The following is a 23,360-nucleotide window of genomic DNA, read 5'->3' as shown; positions in this document are numbered from 1 at the left end:
AGCCAATGGTCTGTATTTCAGGGATGCCTCTGTGTTACATGCCACTTTCATCAATAAGCCTACGAAGTCAAGCTCAGAACTCCAGGGGTGCCCTGCAGTGCTCATCTCAGAACACTGATCAGGGAGTGACCACGAGGGCCTGAATTTGTTTGAGAGGAGTTTGCCACATTTATTAGTAATATCCATGAAAGTACAGATATATTATCATAGCACATGATAATCCTTGATTCAAATATATAATCATACATACATGTTATGCTTTTAAATAGTGCACACTGATAGTACCAGATGAATAGAAAGGCAGAGTTTTGTTGTTTTTAGAAGAATATATTTAAAGACTAAAAATCAGTTCAATAAATCAAGGAATAAGGCTGTTCTAAGTTAATAAATTTTAGCCAACAAAAACAGATGCTTGAGAATAATTATGGAGATGCAAGCTAAGCTAGTAAATCAGGATTAAGAGCTACCTGCAATTACAAGTGCAATGTTAGAATCACAATGAATCAGCAAATGCCAAACTCCATCATAACAGAACATTTGATCCTAAATTTTACTGCTGGAGGGGAATAACCGTAGGTCATCTTATTCCTACTTACTGTTTTGCCTTTCTATGGCATGTGGGAATGTGATATAAATTTGGCATCCAAACTGAAAAGTTTCCAGAAACATCTACAACAAACATCCTTTATTCATCTTTTAGTTTCAGTCATCTACATGTATGGACATTACATCTATTATCTAGGGTGAAGAGGAATGCGCACCAATTTAATTAGATTGACTAGTCTCTCCCTCCCTCTCTCTCTCTCTCTCTCTCTCTCTCTCTCTCTCTCTCTCTCTGCATCTACCTCTCAGGTGTCATAGGAGATCATGTCACTCATTGATCAAGCTATCAAAGGTTTAGTTCCTCTGTGTAAAGCACTGTGTCACAAGTGAGCTGCTTTGTGCAGGGTTATTTTCCTCCTCCTGGAAGGCAGAGGCGGAGCCTGCATCCTGTTAAGAGTCTGGAAATGGCCATACTTCCTTGCTTTAAGTTGAGACTACTCCAAGAACTATGCTAGCACCAGAGATTCTATCACAGCAGGTGAGATAATGCAGTAATTTCACATGCCCAATAGTCCAGTGCTGTGGCATTTCTTACATCTTGTAGACGTCAGGTCTTTCCTGAGAACATTCTCCGTCAGATATTCGCAGAGTTTTCTCTATATGAATGCCTCCAATGATTGACACAGTGAAGCATACAGATGAGATGTCCTAAAGCATAGTCTATAAATTGCCTAGTTCCTAATAACATAAATATACATTAATTCTTCTAAGTCAAATACATTTGCGTGGAGTGAAACTACTCCTCTCCAGTAAAAACAAAAACAAAAACTATGTCTAGTCATTCTGGTACCTTTGAATGTGTCTTTATTTGGAATAGTCTCTGACAACATGTCGTCTGGGTAAGGTGAGGTTAAAACTGTGAGAATAAGAATCCTCCTGGTTGTTATTAAGCATCTTCAAGTGGCTTTGGTTGACTTTCCTGTATTGTACATTTCTTTGACAGCTAGAACTTTAGGCTTATTTTAGAGAACGTCCTCCAGGCAATTGGAGATTGATAACGTTCATTGTTATTAGGGGAAAATTGGTCATTGAGTTAATTTCCTTTTCCATATGAGACTAAACTCATAGAGTTGAGTTTTCTATAAGCTGAAGTTAGTATATTTTTCTTAATATTCTTCCATGTAAAAGATTTTAAAATATATAAAGTGTTTTCTTCCTGACCTGGCCACCAGAAAGGATTGTCTTTGTTTACTTAGTGATAAATATTTATAATATGTTTATTTAATCAATTATTCACTCTACAAATGATTATTGTGACATGTATATGTACTATACTGGCTAGGTTTGTGACTGTGAATTTCCCATTATTGTGCCATATAACCTTTTTGATATATTGTCTCTAAATTCATGGATGGTATGTCTTAATAGGCTTAAACATATTGATGATACTTAATAAATATATGTCCAACAATATTACTAAAATCAGAAAATTATTTAAAAACATACAGCAAATAATTTCCAAACAACAATTAATGATAAATAATGGTTATTATATTTGATGTATATGAAATATAGCTCAGCACATACATTGACTTACTTAGACATATATAGACTGAGGTGGGAAAAGAAAACAGAATTGTATCTTTAAAGTTTCTCTTCTGAGCTCACAGTACCATTTAATGTGTCCCCACATTTCTCAAAAAAAAAAAAATCAAGTCTAAGGAATAAATTGAGAGAGGCATAAAATTATGAAGGCCTCAAAGTTAAATGAGTTTCTGCTGACTCCAGCAGAGATCAGGAAGGACTCAACAGGCAGTTTGGAGAACTTTGCATACAATCACGGAAGCTGTGACTTAGGGACCAATGACTTTAAAGAAGCATTTGAAATTCGAATTTTAGAGATTTATTCAGGATTTGTCCACAGAAGGGAATCCCAAACAAAGTCATTCAGGTAGAAAAAGAGCAGAAAGAAGTGTCCAAAGCTGTTTGGGTCTCTAGTGTGCAGATCGCCATGTGGTGCACACTTCAGGAGAGTCAGGAAGCCATGTATGACTCTATCATGGTTAGCACATGATTTAGAATGAACTGAAATGAAATTAGTTTTAGTACATGATGTTGATGAAAAATGGAGGCACAGGGACTAGTTGGAATTGGCAAGTAGTGAGTGTGAAGGTTAAAAGTTATGGAGATGGTGAGTGAATTCGACAGGGTGTAGACTAAGACTGTTTTAACTGTAACCCTGGCGGCAAGAAAGGGATGAAGGATAGGAAGAGCCTGTGAGCTAAGGAGCGAGAGATCAATGGTTAAGAACCAGCAAGAAAAGCCGGGCGTGGTGGCACTCGCCTTTAATCCCAGCACTCGAGAGGAAGAGGCAGGCGGATCGCTGTGAGTTCGAGGCCAGCCTGGTCTACAAAGTGAGTCCGGGACAGTCAAGGCTAACACAGAGAAACCCTGTCTCAAAAAACCATAAAAAAACAAAACAAAACAAAGAACCAGGAAGAAAATCTAATCCAAACAGTCAGCAAGCTGTTTGAAATGGTGCCTACAACCTCTCTGTTAACATATCCAATGTTAGACCTGAGAACACCAGGCATCTCAAATGTTGGTTCATTTACAAATTATTAGTGCAGCAACACATGCAAAATGACCTTACCTCTTTGCTGTAGTCGCTATCTGAGTCACTGCTAAGTTCTTCAGTGTTCATAATATCCAAATCGGATTCCCCAGGTGCAATTGGCACTGTCACCGTGAGACTGGGATTATGAATAAAGGACTGGTAATCATTGTCATCCACAAAGCTTCTGTCTATGCTGCTCCCCAAACCACTGATCTGATCCTTCTCTTTGTGGAAATTGTGATCTTTGCTCATCTCGGCAAGTGTACGGTTTGCGAGATAGCTTTCTTTTTTGCTGTTTGGATCCGCGGCTCGCTTTGTGTCCTTGGAACCCTTTGGCTTTTTGGAAAATGATTTCAGAATAAATTCACGTAGGGTCTGTTTCACATAATTTATTCCTCTTTTAATTCTGGCCACTGCAATCTGGAGGTTGTTTGCATCGGTGTCTTCTTCAATTGCTGTGAGATTGTCAGAACTAAATGAGCTCAGCAATAAAGCCAGAAATAGGTTCAGGACCTATATCAGGGCAGAGAGGGGTGAAGGAAACAGGGAATACAAGGAAGCGTAGCTGTCAGAAACGCAGCTTGCAGTACAAACTCACAACGACAAAAAGACAAAGCACTCTTTCATGTACTGGTAAGGAAAAAGGTCAGAGGGGTCTCAATACTCTCTCCACACACAGGAATGGGGCCTTGGCCAGCAGAGTGTGAGCCATACAATGATTCACCACAGGATGCAGCGTTGTCCCTCACCACCATCATCATGATGTTTATCAGTTTCTCTTTGTCTTGTAATGTAAGCCAGTCAAATTCTCTTTAATGAATCTCAAGGGTTTCCTCAACTCAACCAAAATTACAACTTACCTTCATGGGAAACAAATAGCATAAGAGAATTAGACTACTGTCATCGTGCTGCCTATTCAGGTCCTGATTGAAACACACTGAACATGATTCATGGAGGACAATGAAACTGACCTGCTGCCTTTACCGTGTCTTGGAGCAAGGTCTTATTTGAAAGGAAAAGCAGCTCTGTATTTCCTTTCCAGATTAAGTGTCCAAGCTAATTTGAGGTGTTAAGATTTTCACAGAGGGCTGAAAACATACAAATTGTATGCATATTTAAAAGTTTCTCATGAAAGCCACAAACATAACTGAGCTACAAATGCAGCTAGCTGTCTCCAAGGCCCAAGTTATCTTACCTCATATTTATATATAGGCTGGGGGCTTGGATATAATCAAAGGGGGAAAAAAGAAACAGATTACAGATGTGCTTTCTGCTTGCTGGATGTAATCCTGTGAGCTGCTAGGTTCTACCATGTATTCCTTAACATGATGGCCTGAACTCTGGACCTCCAGACTTAAATCTTGTTGCCTTGCCAACCAAGTCACCTGAGGTCTCTGCCATGATGCAGTGATACTGCTAAGATGGTCTTTGTTACAGGGATGAAAAGTCTGACACTAACAATAACATAGAAAACAGTTTTTAAAATTGCTAAGAAACCTTGGACACCTGTCGTCTTTTTAGCATTTTATTAAGAACACATGCTTGTGTTTTGATAGGAATACCAATAAAACACCGAAAGATGTGTTTTAAATTAGTAGTCTACTCACTAGATCCAAGTGATAGACTCCTTTCTAGCACTATGCTTATGGTACATCGCTTCTTCAATAAGAATAGAGACTTTGATAATTTATTGCACTTTGAAGATGACAAGAACTAATATTTATATTGGTTGAATAAATAATAAGTTAAAACAAAGTCAATTTTATGTATCGTCTATTAACACATTAGGAAAGACAAGAAGGAGGTTTGGTGTCCTCCCCAGTTCAGATCAGATTTAGATTGGTGATAGAGTGGCTGCTAGCCAACCCTACTGGTCTTCTTGTTTCTGCTCCCACAGTGCCCGGCTTACAAGGAACATATTACCTTATTGGGCTCTTTACATGGCTTCTGGAACTGAAATCAGGTCCTTTCCTTGCACTAAATGCATTCTTACCCACTTAACCATATCTCAAGAGCCATGAGAAAAATTTAAAACATTAGATCAGTTTAGAATATACATTAATGTGAAGGTCCATCTCAAAAATGTAATTTACATTTCTCCCATGTTAAACCTACATTAGTGTCAGTTTCTTGCTATTCAAGAATTGAGTATCAATTTTGTGAATTAAACTTGTTTTTTTTTTTTTAAAGGCTTGTTAAAGCTTGTTAAAGACTTGTTTCTGCTGGACTCATACCCAGAACTAGAAGCTCTCAGCAGGGACAGGACAGCCTATGTGTCTTGGCAGTCTGTTGCAGGCATTTTTGTTTGGCCTCCTCCATTAATTTGGCCAAACATTTAACATACTCTGCAGCCTCTTCCTTGTTTTTCTTAGTGTTTTTTTTTTTTTTTTTTTTTTTTATTCAGAGCAATATATCTGTGCTTGTGTTCCAGGACACATGGAGTAACAAGACATTGACTCTTGGGAGTTTAGTTATGGCATTATTACCTTCTTTGTTTATGGGTTTTATGACAATATATTGATGGGCATCATTATTTTAGAGAGATTGAAAACTTTTCAATTCTGCTAGCACTTTTGGGCTCTAATCATAGTATATGTCAGTCCATGAATATCTTTTTTTTTTACAATAACCAAGATGAGAACACTTGATTGTTATTCACAATTCATCTGGGAACAGACTTGCATTTCGTCTCTCTAGTTCTCATTAGTCTATAAAAAGAATGTTCTTTATTTAACAGCAGCACACTCTACCATAGGCCAAGCCACCTTACTTCTTGGGAAAACCTTGATTGTCTTTCCCACCACTGACTTGGACTCCATAACCCTTCCACTCTACACTTAGTGCACCCACAGATCCTTCTGTGCACATGTGCTTCTCAGAAAGTATGAAGTCTGTGTTCATTGTCCACACCACACACAAGTTTCTGACGGCTGGAGTCTGGAAAGCTGGCACCACAAAAAGGAGCCAGACTTCCGTTTCTGTTTACTATGCTTGATCAATACTTTGTGAGTGAAATGTGAGTCATTCGTAATGAGGTCCATGTAGATTTGATGCCCACTTATGTTTTACTATCCATCTGATTTTCCTTTCAAAGAAAACCATTTCTCTCATACCCCTTCTCATACCCAAGTATTATATTGTGTCTCTTCAAAGACTTGCTTCAAAAACCCTCCTAGAGTGTCTAGACATCTTTTTCTTTGCTGTGAGAAGAGCGTTTTCTTTAGTATCACATCTTATACTCATCACTAATTGTTGTCTGATGATCTTTCTGTGTCATATTTCTTGGCCCCAACAAACCACAAGCATACTGAAGATGAGGGCTAGACCACATGTAGGTTTTTTTCCTTCTGAGACAGGGTTCATTTGTGTAGCCTTGGCTGTCCTGGACTCACTTTGTATACCAGGCTGGCCTCGAATTCACAAAGATCCTCCTGCCTCTGCCTCCCTGAGTGCTGGAATTAGAGGCATGTGCCAGCATGCCCAGCTTCACAGGGAGGTTTTATCTTCATTATTTTATGCCAACATTTTGTACGTTAAAGCATACAAATAAAGCTTGCTAATAAGATGGAAAACTTGAGCTCTATATCTAAACACAGCATTGCATTCTTGCAATCCCATCACTCAGGTGGCTGAGGCAGGAGGATCATGAGTTTTAGACCAAAAGAAAACAATATGTATTTTTGCATATTAGAGGGATTTGCTCACCTATATCACACTAGAAAATGTTTTATTGCTACATGACTTGATAAAGAATTACAGAGTGGTAATTTATGATGATTAATTTTGCACAGCAAGGGTATAGAATTATCATTGTATAATTTACTCTGTATGTTTTTTAGCATCTTCTTATTTAGTATGTGATCTGATGAATGGTGAGTGTAGATTTTCTGCTCTCATCTTTTATCCTCTTCCTTTAATTGAAGTTACAAGGGCAAAACATTTAGTAAGTTTGTTTTGAAGCCAGTGGGAGTGAGTGTACTTACAGCATGGCTGATAAATGATTTTGTCCTACTACTAGGGCAAGCCAACATATTAGATTTGAAAAGAAAGTTGAATGGCTCATAGAATCACTTTTTAATCTCTTTTTCTCTTTTTGTAAGTCTGGGAGATTTTACCATCCAGTATAAGAAATATACAAGCAATCAGAAGCCAAGAAAACACTAATTGGAAATAGAGGAGACTGCTATTTGAAAGAAATGCTATAAACTAGTGGGTGATAAACTTTTCTGTAAAGGGTCATATAATAAATACTTGGGACATTGTAAGATATCGAGTATTTAAGCAATTCCTCTCTTTGAACACCGAGCATAAATGCAGTCTAGGTAAAATGTAAATGAATGAATGTATCCATGTTTCCATAAAACTTTGTAAGGACACTAAAATTTGCATGTCACGTGATGTACATGTCATAAAATATTCTTCATTTATTCTTTTTACCCACTACAAACCATGAAACCTCCCATAACTCAAAGAGTCCTAATAGGCAAGGACTCAATTGAGCTTGGACCAATTGCTAGTTTCATGATTATAAGGACCAAAACCAGTGTTCTCATTTGCCTTGCTTCATTAGTTTGGGATCATTAATTTAATTGTGCAGTATCTGCCACCATAGTTTCCTATCTAAGACAGCTCATGTTTTCAGTGGTTTTAAAACCACAGCTTTAAGTTACCAAGAAGAGACTTGATATTCTAAGAGCATATATAGGGGGAGGAGGTCTCCCTCAATCACAGACATAGGGGAGGGGAGAAGGGGAGAAGTGGGAGGGAAGGAAGAATGGGAGGAAACAGGGGAAGGGCTAACAATCGAGATGTAATATGAATAATTTAATAAAATTTTTAAAAAATTTAAAAAAACACAGCTTTAATTCATATGACAGAATCATGCAGGACTTTTTCTAGGAGGTAATTTTTAAAAATATAAATACGAAGTTTTTTTTTTTTTTTTGGCTGAGGAGATTAAAGATGTTATTTAGCTTTAAAAATTACAAAAGTAACATCAGAAAATACTTATAATAGAAAATTTAAATATATGAGTAGGTCTTACATACCACGAGGTTCCCAATCACCATGACCATCATGTAAACAATAAGGCACATGGCCTGGCCAGCGACCTCCATGCAGTCCCACATGGTCTCTATCCACTCCCCACACAGCACACGGAACACGATCAGGAAGGAGTGGAAGAAGTCGTTCATGTGCCAGCGTGGGAGCGTGCAGTCCTCGTTGATCTTGCACACACACTCCTTGTAGCTCTTCCCAAACAGCTGCATCCCGACCACGGCAAAAATGAAGACGATGATGGCCAACACCAGGGTCAGGTTTCCCAGGGCGCCCACAGAGTTGCCGATGATCTTAATGAGCATGTTCAGTGTGGGCCAGGATTTTGCCAATTTGAAGACTCGCAGCTAAAAACAAAGTTTACAATTAATCTGGAGTCGTTTTTCAGTGTTTCTGCTCGATTTTTGTTTTGTTTTAAGTTTGAAGTATACTTCACATTCCATGCCACTATTATGTAAATAAGAGCAATGTTTTGTTTTCATTTATATTTCAATATTCCTGCTGTTTTATAATTACCACCATAATGGCAATACCTACTATGGAACAATGTAAGATTTGATATTGCCTTCAATGTGACCTCTAAAAGTTTTAAATAATAATACTATAGAGTAAAAGAAGAAACCCCAGACAAATGTGGTACCCCTCCATTATAGAATATAACAGTAGCTTGAGCTTCTATTTACCAATCTGAAAGACCGCAGGACTGATAATCCTTCCACATCTGCTAGGAAAAGCTCTACCAAACTCAATGTAACAATCAGGCTGTCAAAAATATTCCACCCTACTTGGAAGTACTCATAAGGATCCATGGCTATTAACTTCAGGACCATTTCAGCTGCGAAGATCCCTGTAAAGATCTAAAGGAAACACAACATATTTTTGTTATTGGAAACTACAGAGCCAAGTCGATAGTGACAATGACTAGTAACTTAGTAGTGACTGTGTCCCACATAACGTGTTATGTACTTCAAACGTGTTGATTGTCTCATATCTTCCTATAAACAAGTCATAAATTTCTTATAGTTTTCATGTAAACATCAAAACTAAAAAGCTCTAGTTACCATGTCAGTTTTCATCATTAGGAACAGAATTTTTAAAAATCTTATTAAAATTCCAGAGACATAAGCTTTTGACAATTAAACAATCATTCCTTGTAAATATTTCTTTCTTTCTTTTGTCTTATCTAATTGTCTATTTATTTATCATCATCTATCTGATCATTTATTATAATCTATTTGATCATATGTCATCTACTTATTTATTTATCAAGTATCACCTGTCTACCTATAATCTATCTATCTATCATCTTCTGTCCAACCACCTATTTATCTGTCTACCTATCATTTATCTATCTGATCATCTATTACGTATCTATTTATCTATCATATATCTACTCAGATACTGAAATTTTGACCCAGTGCTCATTTCTATTCTTTCTACTCATAGAGTAATAAAGAGCATGCTGACTCAACTTTTGAAGATTTAAATGTGCAGAAGAAAAGTTATTGAATGACATCGGGCAGATAAAGTTAGATAGCTAAGATACTGACTCACAAACTATATAATTTATGACAAAGGTATCAAAGGGCCCAAAGATGTAACAAAAAACCTTGCCACTCTATGTGGCACACTTTGCCTTAGGGAATTTAGCTGAGCAAAGATGGTCCAGAGGGAATTGTTGAGATATTTTTTTGAAAAAAATCATGAAAACATTAACAGGAAGTTCTCCAAGTTGTGGTGGCAGATAGGAAGCAAGGTGGGGCCTCTGAGTTTATGTGTTATGGTAAACTTCAGAGAAAAGGCTTTGAGTTGAATAATCTAGACTCCATCACTAATTAAAAAGCACAGAGCTCTGCCTTTTGCCAACGAGGAATAGAATGAAAGAGGAAATAGTTCTAATGCAGAAAGCTCTAGATATTTCTTTAATGTCGTAACTAATAAGAGACTAAATCTGGGTTCAAACAGTGATTTTTTGAGATTACAAAGGTCTGGCTACCTCACCACCACTATTTTAGAATAATATATCTATACTGTTCCTAAAAATATGTGGAGTATGTATTCATTCAGGAAGTGTAATATAATTATATAATATATATATTTTAAAATGTTTAAAACTTTAAAATGTTGGTAGATATTTTGACCATTGAAAGCCATTGTAATTCCTAAAATGATAATGCATATAGAAGTACCATTGTTATTCATGAGAATCCACAGTACTGAAGAAGTATCTTAAAATAGTATATAGTTTGAGTCATGTGATAAATTCTCCATCTTCATAATTAGCTGTAGACTTACAGGCTTAAAAACCAGAAGATGGCAAGATGGAACCCAAAGGAAGAAAATCGAGGGGATACAGATTACCATAGAGAACTCACCAGGTTACCCACTGCAAGGACATTTCTGAATTCATTAGTCATTGGGTGATGCTCCATAGCCATAAATAATGTGTTTAAAACTATGCAAATGGTAATTGCAAGATCTACAAAAGGGTCCATTACAATAAAGTAGATGAACTTTTTGAATTTTATCCAATATGGAGAGCAATTCCAGATTAAAAATGTGTGAGCAAATCTGTACCACCATGGTGGACATTTTTGTCTAGACTCTTCAAGTTCTGGAAAAAAAACAAAACAAAACAAAACAACGAACAGAAAACATAAAATCATTCACTGGCATTGTTTATCTGCTACCAAGTAGAAATCAGCAATAAAATCTAGTGTTCAAGCAAGCCTTATGGTCTGAGTTTTGTATAAAAGGACTATTTCTTTGAAAGCTCAGCAGATTATTTAAGATTCCTGTACCACTTATTTATTGGTGAGACAAAGCAGAGAAAGGCAGTGACATCAATGACCAAATGCAGACATATGGGCACCTCTCAGATAAATGCTGACTAGCATGGGGCTGAGGAGATGGTTCAGATGGTCCATGACATGAGAACCAGAATTATGATCCCTTGAATGCAGGTGAAAATGCACTATGGTTTATGCTTGTAATCACAGCATGGGGAGGCGGAGACAGGAGAAGCATTAGGCTTGGTGGCCAGCTAGTCCGATTGAATCAATGATCTCTAGGCTTAGTGAGAGATTCTGTATCCCCCAAATTACATAGGGAACAGCAGAAAGAAAGCTTTCAATGTTAACCCACAAATGCACTCATCCATATGTGCACACATACCCCACAACACATAGTTATCATTACTATTGATAAAACTTTTTCATGAAAACTACCATTCGTTTATTAAAACTTTTGCTCATTTAACATATGCGTGCCACGCTTACATATGCATCCATGTTGGTGATGTCTAACGGAATACAATGGGATATAAACCCACCTGCTCACGAGATTTTTAAACTTTTCTTTTGTAAAATCAACATTTCTTTTTACCTGCTCATTTTCGCTTTTCTTGTGCTTTGAATTATTCTAAATAATTTCACATATCCCTTTAAAGGTGACCACAGTTTATTTTAACTTTATTTGAGAAGCCATAAGTTAGAGTTATCGTCACATACCTTCCACAGTGTTGGTTAGAATGCTTGCTCTGCTCATCGCCCTTTGCCTGAGCTGCGGGTCATTCAGCATGTCCTCAGACAAAAAGTAAGAACTAGACAGTCTTTTTTTGCGCATTTGATTAGTTGTGCCCTAAGGGGATTTAAAAAAAAAGGCAACTAATTCCAATCTCAAGAACAAAATTCTAATATAACATAGGTAGAAATAAAATCCTGCCTGGGTAGTAATTCAGAGTAGAGATTAGATAGATTCAAATGATCACTCTGCTCCTTACTTGTTGTAACCAAGAGGAAAGTTTCTCAGTGTCTTCCTCATGGGTAAAACAGAAGATTTGCCTCCTCCTCTTGTTTCAGAGTTATGAAACAAAATAGCTGATTTTTTTATCATCATAGCACTGTTGTGATCTCTCTGCATCCACAACTGAATCAAATATTTCCAAGGAAAAGCCATACACAAAAACAACTAGACAAGATCTGCAGAGCTGTGTGTATAAAGGGATAGAGCCAAACACTCTAATTTCTGTAATTGTTATTTTCACAATTGTCTATTGTGATACCATCATTAGTGAAAACTACCTTAAGATATGTTTTTCTTAAGTTGAAGAAATGATGGGTCCATAGGGCTAAGTGGCTCAGTTTGCAAAGGCTAGTTAAGACTGATGCAGACTGTAGCAGCACGGAGAGTATAGGCTCCATCTCAAAGAGGTGACCACGGTGTAGCTCTGAAAGTCATTGACATGCAGGAATATGAACTGAGGCATGTCAGGCATATTCATCGTTAGGCAAAAATGCATTTTCAAGCATTTCAAGCCAATTTAATTTCTTAGAAAAAAAACTCTATACTGATCTTTTGAAGTATACACCCTCAACACATAATATACATAAACAATTATACAACTCTACAGCTGTCATGTACTAGCATGTATGTGCTATGGGATAGTTAGTAGATACTTTATGTATGCACACACATATTAATAGTTCACATAAAATATGTACATATACAGTTGCAAAGTTGTATATAATTATAAATGTATACATATCAAAATACAGACATGTATACATATAACACATTTGTATATATGTGTATGGTCATGTGACATGTTTTCGCTGATATACTCTAATTTACTTTTTTATTATAAATCAAAAAGAATTTGACTATACAAATTCTCTTTCCCATATGGGCATGTGTGTAGTATACAGTCTTTGTTATTTGCCATTCAATAACAGATGTGTACATGTAAACGGCATTATACCAGACTTTTATAATGATCACATCTGTTATTCTTTAGGTTTTATAATTTTAGCTTTTTAGTTTTATGGCTTTAATTTTTTTTCCTCTGATAAAATGTAAACTCCTGGATAAAATATTAACTGGAAAAATTGAAATAGGCTTCAAATATGACAAATACAAAGAAGCTGTCAATTGGGGAGCATAAAGGCTGAGGGTCCAAAATTACATTTTGCATATTGCAAACAGCATTGAAAGACAAAGAAAAGCAGCAACAGAAAGGCTACCATTGTATCATGCAAGCCTAGAGGTTGCAAGTTGCAGCCCCCCTCCCCATCCCCAGCAGCACATGCACTTTTTTTTTTTTCCAAACTGAAATGTGTGTGTGGCCATGACTTTGATGGAACTTTATTCTCACTTGAACTGCTACACCATTCGCCAATACAAACATATAGGTGCATAGCATATGATGGAAGCTTGCTGGGTTAAGGACAGCCCTTGCTGATGTTTGGTAATGCAGCCTAACATGATAAGTGGGTGAACCATGTGTCCTAGAAACTCCAGGAACAAGAAGAGTCTGATTTTCAAGCCTAATGAGACATTGACTAAGCTTTGAGTGATTCAGAAGTACTGGGAATTGTTATGTGAGAATTGCTATATTTAAAATTTTATGTTTATTTGTTTCCATGTATATATTTGTACTTTAGATATCTTGTATTAAAAGACTTTATACAAAATATATTTTAAATCGAAGTGGTACACTTCATTTGTTTAGAGGAAAACATACAGAAATTATAAATTATGTACAAGATTAGAAGCCTAAAGCCCTTTGGAGAAGCAGTGTGGATGGAGACTAAGAGGACTCAGGGCCTTTGTGGAAATGTCAGAGCTGCTCATGAACTATGGTTACATGTTCACACTCTGGCTTTATTCCTCCTGTTTGGAGGAATGGTAATATATCATCTCATACAGACGGTGCGAAGCTTAAGAATGTGTTTGCTGTTATTACTGCTTTTAGAAACAAGCCTAGTAAGAGTCCCTTGGAATAAGCATATATTGAGTAACCTGAAATAAACAGAAGTAGATAGCAAGGGATCTGCATTTCTTGACAGAAATAGGGCCTGTCTACTAAGAAGGTCTGCCTATTCAATATGCAATAGGCATATTTCTTTTTCCAATACTAGAAGACTTCTCATCAGTGTTATCTGAAGATTCTGCCATATTTTATATCTCAGTGTCAACAGAAACATGAATTGTCTTAAAATGAATCAAACTTTTGCTTTTGGCTCTTGGTCTACTTTTCCTGATATTTTAAATAAATAACCAGTAGGCCACAAAAAACTATGTCTCAAGTTTTAGAATAACTTACATAAATATTTAGGAAATTCACATAATTTTATAGAGGCAACAGAAAATAACTCCACACACATATAATTACGAAGCAAATATACATATAATCTTATCTGAACCCTGTTGAAAAGTTTAAATCTTATCAACTAAGACCATCCTGTCCACCACGACCTAAATATTTTGCTTGGAATGTGATACAGTAGTGTGTGTGGCAATTGTCAGTACTGTAGTTCTCACTGCACATGTTCCTGAAGGAGATTTCAATTTAATGATGTTATTAAGAACCACATGCTCTTAGAAAAATGAAATTCCAATCCTTTGCATGATAGATGCCATGGACATATTTTATAAATGTTTTCTAAAAGAGATGATTTTTACAAAACCCTGCAATTATGACATAAATATAAACATTTCCTTTTACTAGTATTAATGCAAAATATCTTTGTGTAGTTGAGATATATTTTTAAATTTTAATGGTGAATATTTTTGTATGTTGTTACGCCCGTGTGTGTGCAGTATCCACTGAAGCCAGAAGAGAGAGCCACACCTTTTGGAGCTTGAGTTAACAGTGGTTGTTTTTTGTGAGCTGCCTGATTTAGGTGCTGTGTGTTACAGCCCTTATTCACCAACACTTCTCTCAAGTCCCACAACATTTCTTTGAATTAGGTGATTACAACACCTAACATGAGGATGGAGCTATCGATTAAAGCTGTGTTTTCCCAGAGAACGCATCACCAAATGCAGAGCCATTCGCAGGCCAGAGAGCAGGCTCCCTAGCAGACAGACTGACGGATTCATGAGTAAGACCTCAGCCATGCCTGAGCTATGGAAAACATCCTTACGCTGTCATCGGAAGTTGCCTTATCTATTATCACCTCTGGAAGAAGCTGTCCATTGGGGAGCATAAGGGTTGAGGGTCCATCAACAAGCGACACCACGCCATTGCAGTCCACAGCACTGTGCATCTTCCCGTTCACCGGCAGCATTGGTGGGGACCTACTGGCCTGGCTGATGTTACTGCTGCGCCGCTCCCGGGGTCGGTGAGGCACAAAGAGTGAACCCCTTCTGCTCTCGTTGTCTCCAAAAATGCTATGTTCGTCATCAGCGAATTCGGTCTCAGATCCCAGATCTCTTCCTCGCCCTTTAAAACTGAAGAGACTCGTTCTGCTGTTGCGTCTAGCAGAAAGCAAGGAGCCTCGAATGCTGAGTGGTGACTACGGAAAAAACAGAAGACAAAAAGTGTCTGCGGGAGCTCCTACAAATAGAATCAGACTTCATGACATAACCACTAAATCTTTAGCCTGTGACCAATGATCCTGTGTTTTCTTAAAAGAAACATATTTAAAAGAAAAGCAATTCAACAACAACAAGTGTAGAGGAATTTTAATCCAGCAACATAGCTCCTCTGATCACATCCAAACACTTTCCAGGTCTGTGTGATCTGCCTGGAATGCAGACACACCCATAGCACACACTTTTAATCTCAAACAGTGAAGGTAAAATTTGTAGACGAAAGCGCTGATGTTTGAAAGTGATGTCTAATTGAGGGGCAGACAAAGTGACAAATCAGAGAAGGAATTGACAGAATGAATCAGAGATAGGAGACATCCAACTCACATGATAACAGGGAGGGAAAAGAGACTACTGAAGGAGAGCAGCCCAGAGGCAGAGAGAAGGCCATTTTACCGAGAGAGTTTTACAGAGACAGAGTTTACAGGGAGAACAAGCTAGACACAGCTGAAGACAGACCAGCCAGAGAATGAGAAGGAGCCAGAAGATTAGAACATATTGCCAAAGTTAGTCTGAGGCCAAGCAGAGCAATTAAGTCAGAAGATGAAAGAAGCCCATTCGAATCAGTCATTTTGGTGATGAGTTCGAGCCAGAACAGCTGAGTTGAAAGATCCAGCAAGAGCTCAGAAAAAACAAGAAAGGGTAAGTTTATTCTGCAGTAAGTCCCAGAGGCTGAAAGCATTCTAGGTATAGATTAGATCTATACCTAGGTATAGAAGCTCCCAGGACTAGGCCTACGTTAGTACACAGAGGCATCAAGCCTTGGAGACAATTACACCAGGGAGATAAAGGCAACACTTACTTTTATGAAAGATCAATTCTAATAAATAAAGGCTGTAATAGCTTGAAGAATCCAACCCCAGAAACAGAAGGATCTGTCCAGTCCTAATACTAAAACTTATCATTTAGCCTTTTAAATTATTAGTTTCTAAGATCCATAAGAAATTGAAACTTTAAAATTTCATTTACTGTTCAGCTCTGTATCCCATTTTAAAAAATTGGATTGTTTGGTTTGGAGGTGTTTAATTTTTTGAGATCTTTATATATTTTAGATAATAGCCCTTTGTCGCATGTAGGGTTGGTGAAGATCATTTACCAACCTATAGGCTGTCACTTTGTTCTGTTGACAGTGTCCTTTGCCTTACAGAATTTTTCTTTTTCTTTTTTTTTTTTTTTTTTTTTTTTGGTTTTTCGAGACAGTGTTTCTCTGTGTAGCCTTGGCCATCCTGGACTCACTTTGTAGACCAGGCTGGCCTCGAACTCACAGTGATCTGCCTGCCTCTGCCTCCCGAGTGCTGGGATTAAAGGCGTGCGCTACCACGCCCTGCTCAGAATTTTTCAATATCATGAGGTCTCATTTATTAATTGTTTATCTTAGAGCCTGAGCTATTGGTGTTCTATTCAGGAAGTTGTCTTCTATGTCAATGAATTCTAGGCTCTTTCTTTCTTTTTCTTCTAACAGATTTGGTGTGTCTAGTTTTATGTTGAGGTCTTTAATCCACTTGGACTTTAGTTTTGTGCAAGGTGATAAATATGTATCTATTTGCATTTTTCTACATGAAGACATCCAGTTAGACTTGCACTAATTGATGAAGATGCTGTCTTTTTTCCATTGTATGGTTTTGGCTTCTTTGTCAAAAAATCAAATGTCCATAGGTGTTTGGATATCTTCTGAGAGACTCTATCCAGTGGAGGATTGGGTCAGATCCTGCACCTCTGACATGCACTTTGGTGCCCATGATTTTGTCACTCCACCTTGGCAAGATGCCTAGCAGACACACAGAAGAAGGGGATGCAGGCTATCTTGATGAGACTTAATAGGCTCTAGCCATACAGTTGGCATAGAAGGGCCCCTCCCTATCAGAGATCGAGGGGAGGGGAATAGGCAGAAGAGGGAGGGAGGGTGGGAATGGGAAGATAAGAGGGACAGGATAATAATTAGGATGTCATGTGAATAAATTATAATAAATAAAATATACATTTAAAAATTTCATTTACTGTTGGGTGGGTAGACTCATGTTATGGCATGAGCTTAGAGATCAGTTGTTTCCTTCCACAGTAAGGTCTGGAACCCACCAGTTTACAGGCTGGAGGCCAGTTGGGTGTGCTTTAAAGGCTCTGATAGCCAGTGAAACTAAGAGACAGGAACTAATACATTTTCAGGGAGAGGTGTGGTACTGGTGGGGCTGGGGCTGGTTGCTCCCAAGGGAACAAGGGAAAACTGTCACCATCATACAACTCCTCTCCAGGACAAACTGTTTTCATAAAATGAAGTAGAAGTATTAAATTCAGTAAACATAAGTGCTTGCTATATAAAGGACAAGTGGCAGGCAGGCACTGGGAACAATTAAAAAAGTAATGTGACACAAACTGTGCCTTAGAACAAGCCTAGACTCCCTCTTGACTTTCCTTGTGTTACGATATGGAGTCAAGCTCTGGTTCCCTTCCAGATAGTGCAGTATTTGCATACAAGGATGAAGTCTGCCGTTTACCTCTGTGCTTATCTGGTAGTTAGCATACCTAAGTCAGAGAGGCTGGGAACTTGAAACTAGGGCAAAGACAACAATGGCAGCAAGGCTGGGAGATGTTGGGAGGATGCAGTAGAGGAGGAACACTTGTAGGATTGAGGAGGTGTGTACTTGAGCTCAGTTGGGAAGAAAGGATGCTGCTGTGACACGAGCCATCAACGAATATTATCAGCGAGAAGTGGACTGGGCTGGGGGCGTAGCTAAGATGTTAGTGCGTTTGCCTAGTAGCCATAGGGCCCTCAGTTCAACTTCCAGAACTGTATAAACTGGGCATGGTGACAAATACCTATCATCCCATCCCTGGAGAGATAGAAGGAGGGAGTTCAATGTAATTCTTGTCAATATAGAGTTTGAGTCCAGTCTTTGGGAAAAAATAAATAAATAAACGGGGGGAAAGTATACTAAGCAATATAGGCAAGGAAAGAGCAGGAGTCTTCCGGTAATAGCAAACATCACAGTTAGAGGAACAGTCCAGGGAGGTAAAGGAAGCTGAGAAAGCGAGGCCACAGCTGATTTGGGATCGGCATACGATGTGACTCTTGGCCTTCAATGTTTAGAACAGCTCGGGTGGGGGTGTGCAATGTGTAAACATTTAGCAGCTCTGGAGCCATGGTTTACAGGACAGACCTGGCTGTAGAGGGTCCAGTGTGAAACACAAGACACGGAGAGAGAAATTCCGTAGGAGAGGAATGCGTGTATTAACCAATCAGCCGCTTCTGTGCTTGGGGAGGAGGATGTCAATGGTATGGGCAAAAATCCAAATCGATTGCTCTGTGGTACATACATGCTGCCCTACTGGACTGAATAAGGTAGAAGCACCAGTCTTAGAAATGGCCTGCCTGCTTACCTCCCTGTCTGCCTGCCTGCCTGCCTGTCTGCCTCTCTCCTTCCCTCCCTTCACCTCCCTCCATCCCTCCCCATCCTTCCTTCCTTTTCTTTCCTCCTTTAGGTAAAGCATGTCATGAAGCTCCCTTCTCTCCTGGGCCCTGCCCTCAGAGTTAAACTTTGCAATCCCTTCGGCTGTGGAGGCCCGCTTGGTGGGGCTCACAGTACCTGGTTGGGGGTGGACAGTCTCTTCTCCCGGCCTCTGTGGTGTCCTTCTACGCCGAGATGGAAGCTTTTCCTTCGGATGCTTTCATCTGATTCTGACTTGGACAGTTTCTCATTGTCACCCTTTTCCTCGCCACTGGAGATCTTCTTCTGGTTCTTTTTCTTTCTTCGGTTTCTTCTCTCCTTGGCACTCTTTGAGCTCAGCCTGGAGGTTTCTGACGTACTCTCTGAGAGACCGATAATCCTGCTCCTCCCAATACTCGTGTACTCAACCGCAGCTGCAGCGATCGCCTGTTGGAGCAAGGTAATTCAAGCATTTAAGAAATTACCAAATTCTGACAAAACAAGCCACAGTACCCACCTTGTGAGTGCAGTTACATATACAGGAAGTGATGAATGTTGTGTTGCATGACCAACAAGCGTGAAAAACATATTGTTTTCTTCTCGCACATTATAATATCAGTATCTTTGCGACTCTATTCTTACATGCTGTGAGCTTCCTTAGATTTAAGTAAATGGAAGTATTATGTGTTAAAATTTTACAGGCACTTTTGATATAAAATTCACATAAACTCTAGGTTTGTGTATTAGGTAAGAAACTAAGTGCAACCAGTAGAATCAGGAACCCAGTAGTGTAATGAGAACTGCAGATCTGAAAATGTAAATAAGTTACTAAGGAAATAAAAATGCCAAGAAAAATTGTAAGGCCAATGATTATATGAAAATATTTGTGAAACCTCAAAACTGAGTTCTTCCTGGCATAGAAGGTACCTGTATCACCTCAGTGGGAAAAAATGTTCTTTAGAAATAAAATAACAATCCAGGCATGGTGGTGCATGCCTTTAATCTCAGCACTCGGGAGGCAGAGGCAGGTGGATTGATGTGAGTTCAAAGCCAGTCTGGTCTACAAAGAGAGTCCAGGACAGCGAAGGCTATACAGAGAAACTCTGTCTTGAAAAACCAAAACATAAAAATAAATAAATAAATAAATAAATAAATAAATAAATAAATAAATAAAATAACAGCATTAGGGTCTACCCTAGAGTTTATGACTTCCTCGGTTTTTTTTTTTTTCTAAATTATATGATGTTACGTTGCTTTCTAAATATTTATGTTTATTCCCCATGGACTGGGGCTGCCTCAGCCTTGTGCTTAGAAGCTCTTTTTCCCCCCCAGTGGAAAAACAGTCAACGTAGACATGCATAATTGTTTAAATGATAAGAATAAGAAACTCAGTCCTATATGGGACATCTATCAGCCCCTTCCCCCACATAATCAGGCTCAGGGAACATCAAAGAAAAGGAGGTAGAAAAAAATTATAAGAGCCAGAGTATGAGGAGCTATGAAATGTTGAGTTCTGGGCAGGATGTGACTGTCACACTCAAGAACTCACAGCAGGCAAGGTTATGTGCACAAGAGCTGTACAAGATCAAGCCAAACAAAATCAGGCAGAGATGGGGAAGGTGATCTCTGAGCCCCGCCCCTTACTTAAGAGCTACAGGCAGTTGACGGCAGCTGGGGGAGGGACATCATTGTTCTTTGTGTGTGGCCACCAATCGGTTGTCTTCCCATGGTGCAGGGGTTGGCCCCTTAATGATGCTCCTAGGGGCATCACTAATTAGACTTAGTGCAATATAAGAAAAAGGGACATAAAATTGGGAGAGGTAGGCTGGGAGAGACCTAGGTGGGGGAGAATAAATAAGTGAGAATGATCATACTTCATTGTATATGTGTATGAAATTTTTGGTACTAAGAGAAATTATTTAAGAAAACCAGAAAAAAAAAAAAAAGCAAAAGATCGACAAATAAGATGTAAAAGAAAAGCACAACAGTACTTGCAATCTTCCACCAAGAGAGGAGTGAGGCAAATACCTCTCCAGTTCATTCATGTATTTGTGTAATATTTAAATTTCGATTGTGTCCTATCATTTAACTCACTGTTTTGTTGTGTGTGTGTGTGTCTGTGTGTGTGTGTGTGTGTGTGTGTGTGTGTGTGTGTTTTAGCAAATTTTCCTTCATGACAGAATTTTCTGAAAACACATAATTTTATGGATGGATAAAATGTCAAGACACAAAGTCATCATAATCCTACTTCATGCTTTTGGACTGCTTGAAAGTGCATCACATTTCTGAATTTTAACATTATGAAAATGCTGCACTTCATATGTTTATGCATCAGTGTCTCTCCACATCACAGACTATTGCCCTGGGTGATTTTGAAAATCATTTAAGAGATTAGCTAGTCAAGTCACCTGACCAGGTTCAAAGATTTTGCTGAATATTTGAGATTATGTGTCTCTGTACATGGCTTCCCAGAATTTGTACAGAAGTATGCTTTTGGAGAGGGTTACAGGCACCCGTGTCTTGCTCATAGGTAGTCTCAACCACTATGTGCCTGGCTTAATTTGAAGATTTATAACAGTAACAAAAGTTAGCAAACATTTTTCTCTCTACCCTGTAGACTAACTCTAACATTATAGTAACATGTTCTTATGATAATGAGGGCCACTTCACAAGATGGAATCTCTGCCTGGTACTATCAATTTTTAAAACCCCAGGACCTAGGAGGAGGTCTTAAGCCCTCCCTGGGAACTTACTAATGCTAATTAGGTAAACTGACACATGATAAACTCCCTTCTCAATAGTTATGTGTTAACAAGAGAAACTTCTCTTGGCAGTGAAAGGTGGTGAGTGAAGAGATGCATGGCCACTCAGGACACTGAGAGTGACTGCTGAGTGCTCAGTCTGTTAGAGGATGCTCATGTCTCTCTCTCCACGGCTCTAGAAACAATGCAAAGTGGGGACAGGAAGAGTATAAGAGGCCAGAAAGCAGGGCTAAGAGCTATGAAATCTTGTGCCTGTAAGAATGCCCAACCAGTGCAATCACGTCATCATGGCTGCAGAGGCTGCCAGCAGAGGGGGCACACACTGGACCGGTCAGCATTCATTCATATGTAGGGAGGGCTCCTGTGGCCCTGTCTTCCTTGCTGAAGTATAAGCTACTAATGGATTCTCTGGGAAGGAGAAGCAGACATTGTCTTCAGTCTTGTACCCACTTATGAGTTCACCAGGCTCAAGTGAATAGTAGAAAATCTACTAGTGGGTTGGGAAAAAAAAAAAAAAAAAAAAAAAAGAAGACATGGCTATGGGTAGGGGTCTTTTAGGGGAGGGATTATAGCAAAATAGGGGTGGGAGGGAAAGTAAGAGAGCATTACTGTGGCAATAATCAGCATGTACTAGGCATGAAGTTGCCAGAAAAAGCTACTATAGCTGAAAATGTATGCACAGTTCTTATATCCCTGTACACTGGCATGCTGAAGCATTCTGGGTGATAAACTTATAAACCACATCTCAAAACATCTGTTAAGAAACTGGGAGATTGCTATGTGGGGCATCAGTTCTGGCTCTGTTTAGAGCTCATTCCTTCTAGCACACTAGGACCAAAGGCTGTGATTTATATAGAAAACAGGAACTGCTTCTTGGCCCTTTGGCCAAGATCAAGTGTAGTCTACAGAGAGCAGGAGAAGACACACGGAAAGGACCTTTGTCACCCTCCAACCCAGCACCCTGATATTTGTAATAAACACATTACCTCAGCTTCTTCCTGCTCTTTTTTAAGCCTGTCTAGCATCTGCTGAAACTCGGCCTCTTTCTGTTTAGCCTCTTCAATGTTGGCCTGGTTCTGCTCCTCGTACGCCATGGCCACCACAGCCAGGATCAAGTTTATCAGGTAAAAGGAGCCCAGGAAAATCACCACAACAAAGAAAATCATGTAGGTTTTGCCAGCAGCACGCAGAGTCTAGGAGGAGCGTAAGGGAAATTGTTATTTTAGCAACACAAGAAATTTACTAAATCTTTCATTGTGGCTAGTATATAAAGAACAGGTAAACCAAACATTGTTGTATAATTTTATGTTCTGGAAATATAAATGAAAATAATATCTTTGAAGAAAATCAGTATTAAACAAAACTTTTAGTATAAAAGATACAGCAATGTAATAGACTGGCGCTAAAGTTTGACTTTTCGTTAGTATTAAAAATAACACTATAACAATCCTTTATTTCCCACATTATTAAGGTTACTGCTAACTTTTTGAAACAGGTCCTTTTTGTTGTTAAAATCTGATTCTTTTCTTTTCAAAGCATAAATTATTAGTTTCAAACCTTGAGATAGGCAGATTCCCCTATTGA

At 38.6% G+C, this 23,360-nt stretch overlaps 2 protein-coding genes across 2 annotated transcripts in view; both read right to left on the bottom strand.

Annotated features, from left to right (window-relative positions):
- Scn9a (sodium voltage-gated channel alpha subunit 9) overlaps positions 1-23,360 on the bottom strand; it is a 156,453-nt gene that overhangs the window by 46,656 nt on the left and 86,437 nt on the right. Inside the window, exons 10-17 of the mRNA XM_051167159.1 lie at positions 22,763-22,969; positions 19,174-19,461; positions 15,145-15,516; positions 11,728-11,857; positions 10,594-10,832; positions 8,902-9,075; positions 8,209-8,565; positions 3,197-3,673 (exon numbers count right to left, since the gene is read on the bottom strand). Of these exons, the coding sequence (XP_051023116.1) occupies positions 3,197-3,673; positions 8,209-8,565; positions 8,902-9,075; positions 10,594-10,832; positions 11,728-11,857; positions 15,145-15,516; positions 19,174-19,461; positions 22,763-22,969 (2,244 nt within the window). The remainder of the gene's footprint in view (positions 1-3,196; positions 3,674-8,208; positions 8,566-8,901; positions 9,076-10,593; positions 10,833-11,727; positions 11,858-15,144; positions 15,517-19,173; positions 19,462-22,762; positions 22,970-23,360) is intronic.
- The window catches only part of LOC127207716 (sodium channel protein type 1 subunit alpha), a 278,089-nt gene that overhangs the window by 243,907 nt on the left and 10,822 nt on the right, over positions 1-23,360 (bottom strand). The window lies entirely within an intron of this gene.

The sequence above is a fragment of the Acomys russatus genome, chromosome 24, assembly GCF_903995435.1.
Source record: "Acomys russatus chromosome 24, mAcoRus1.1, whole genome shotgun sequence".
In the NCBI taxonomy this organism is placed as follows: domain Eukaryota; kingdom Metazoa; phylum Chordata; class Mammalia; order Rodentia; family Muridae; genus Acomys; species Acomys russatus.
The sequence above is the reverse complement of the archived record's forward strand: the minus strand, read 5'-3'. Positions and strand labels throughout refer to the sequence as shown.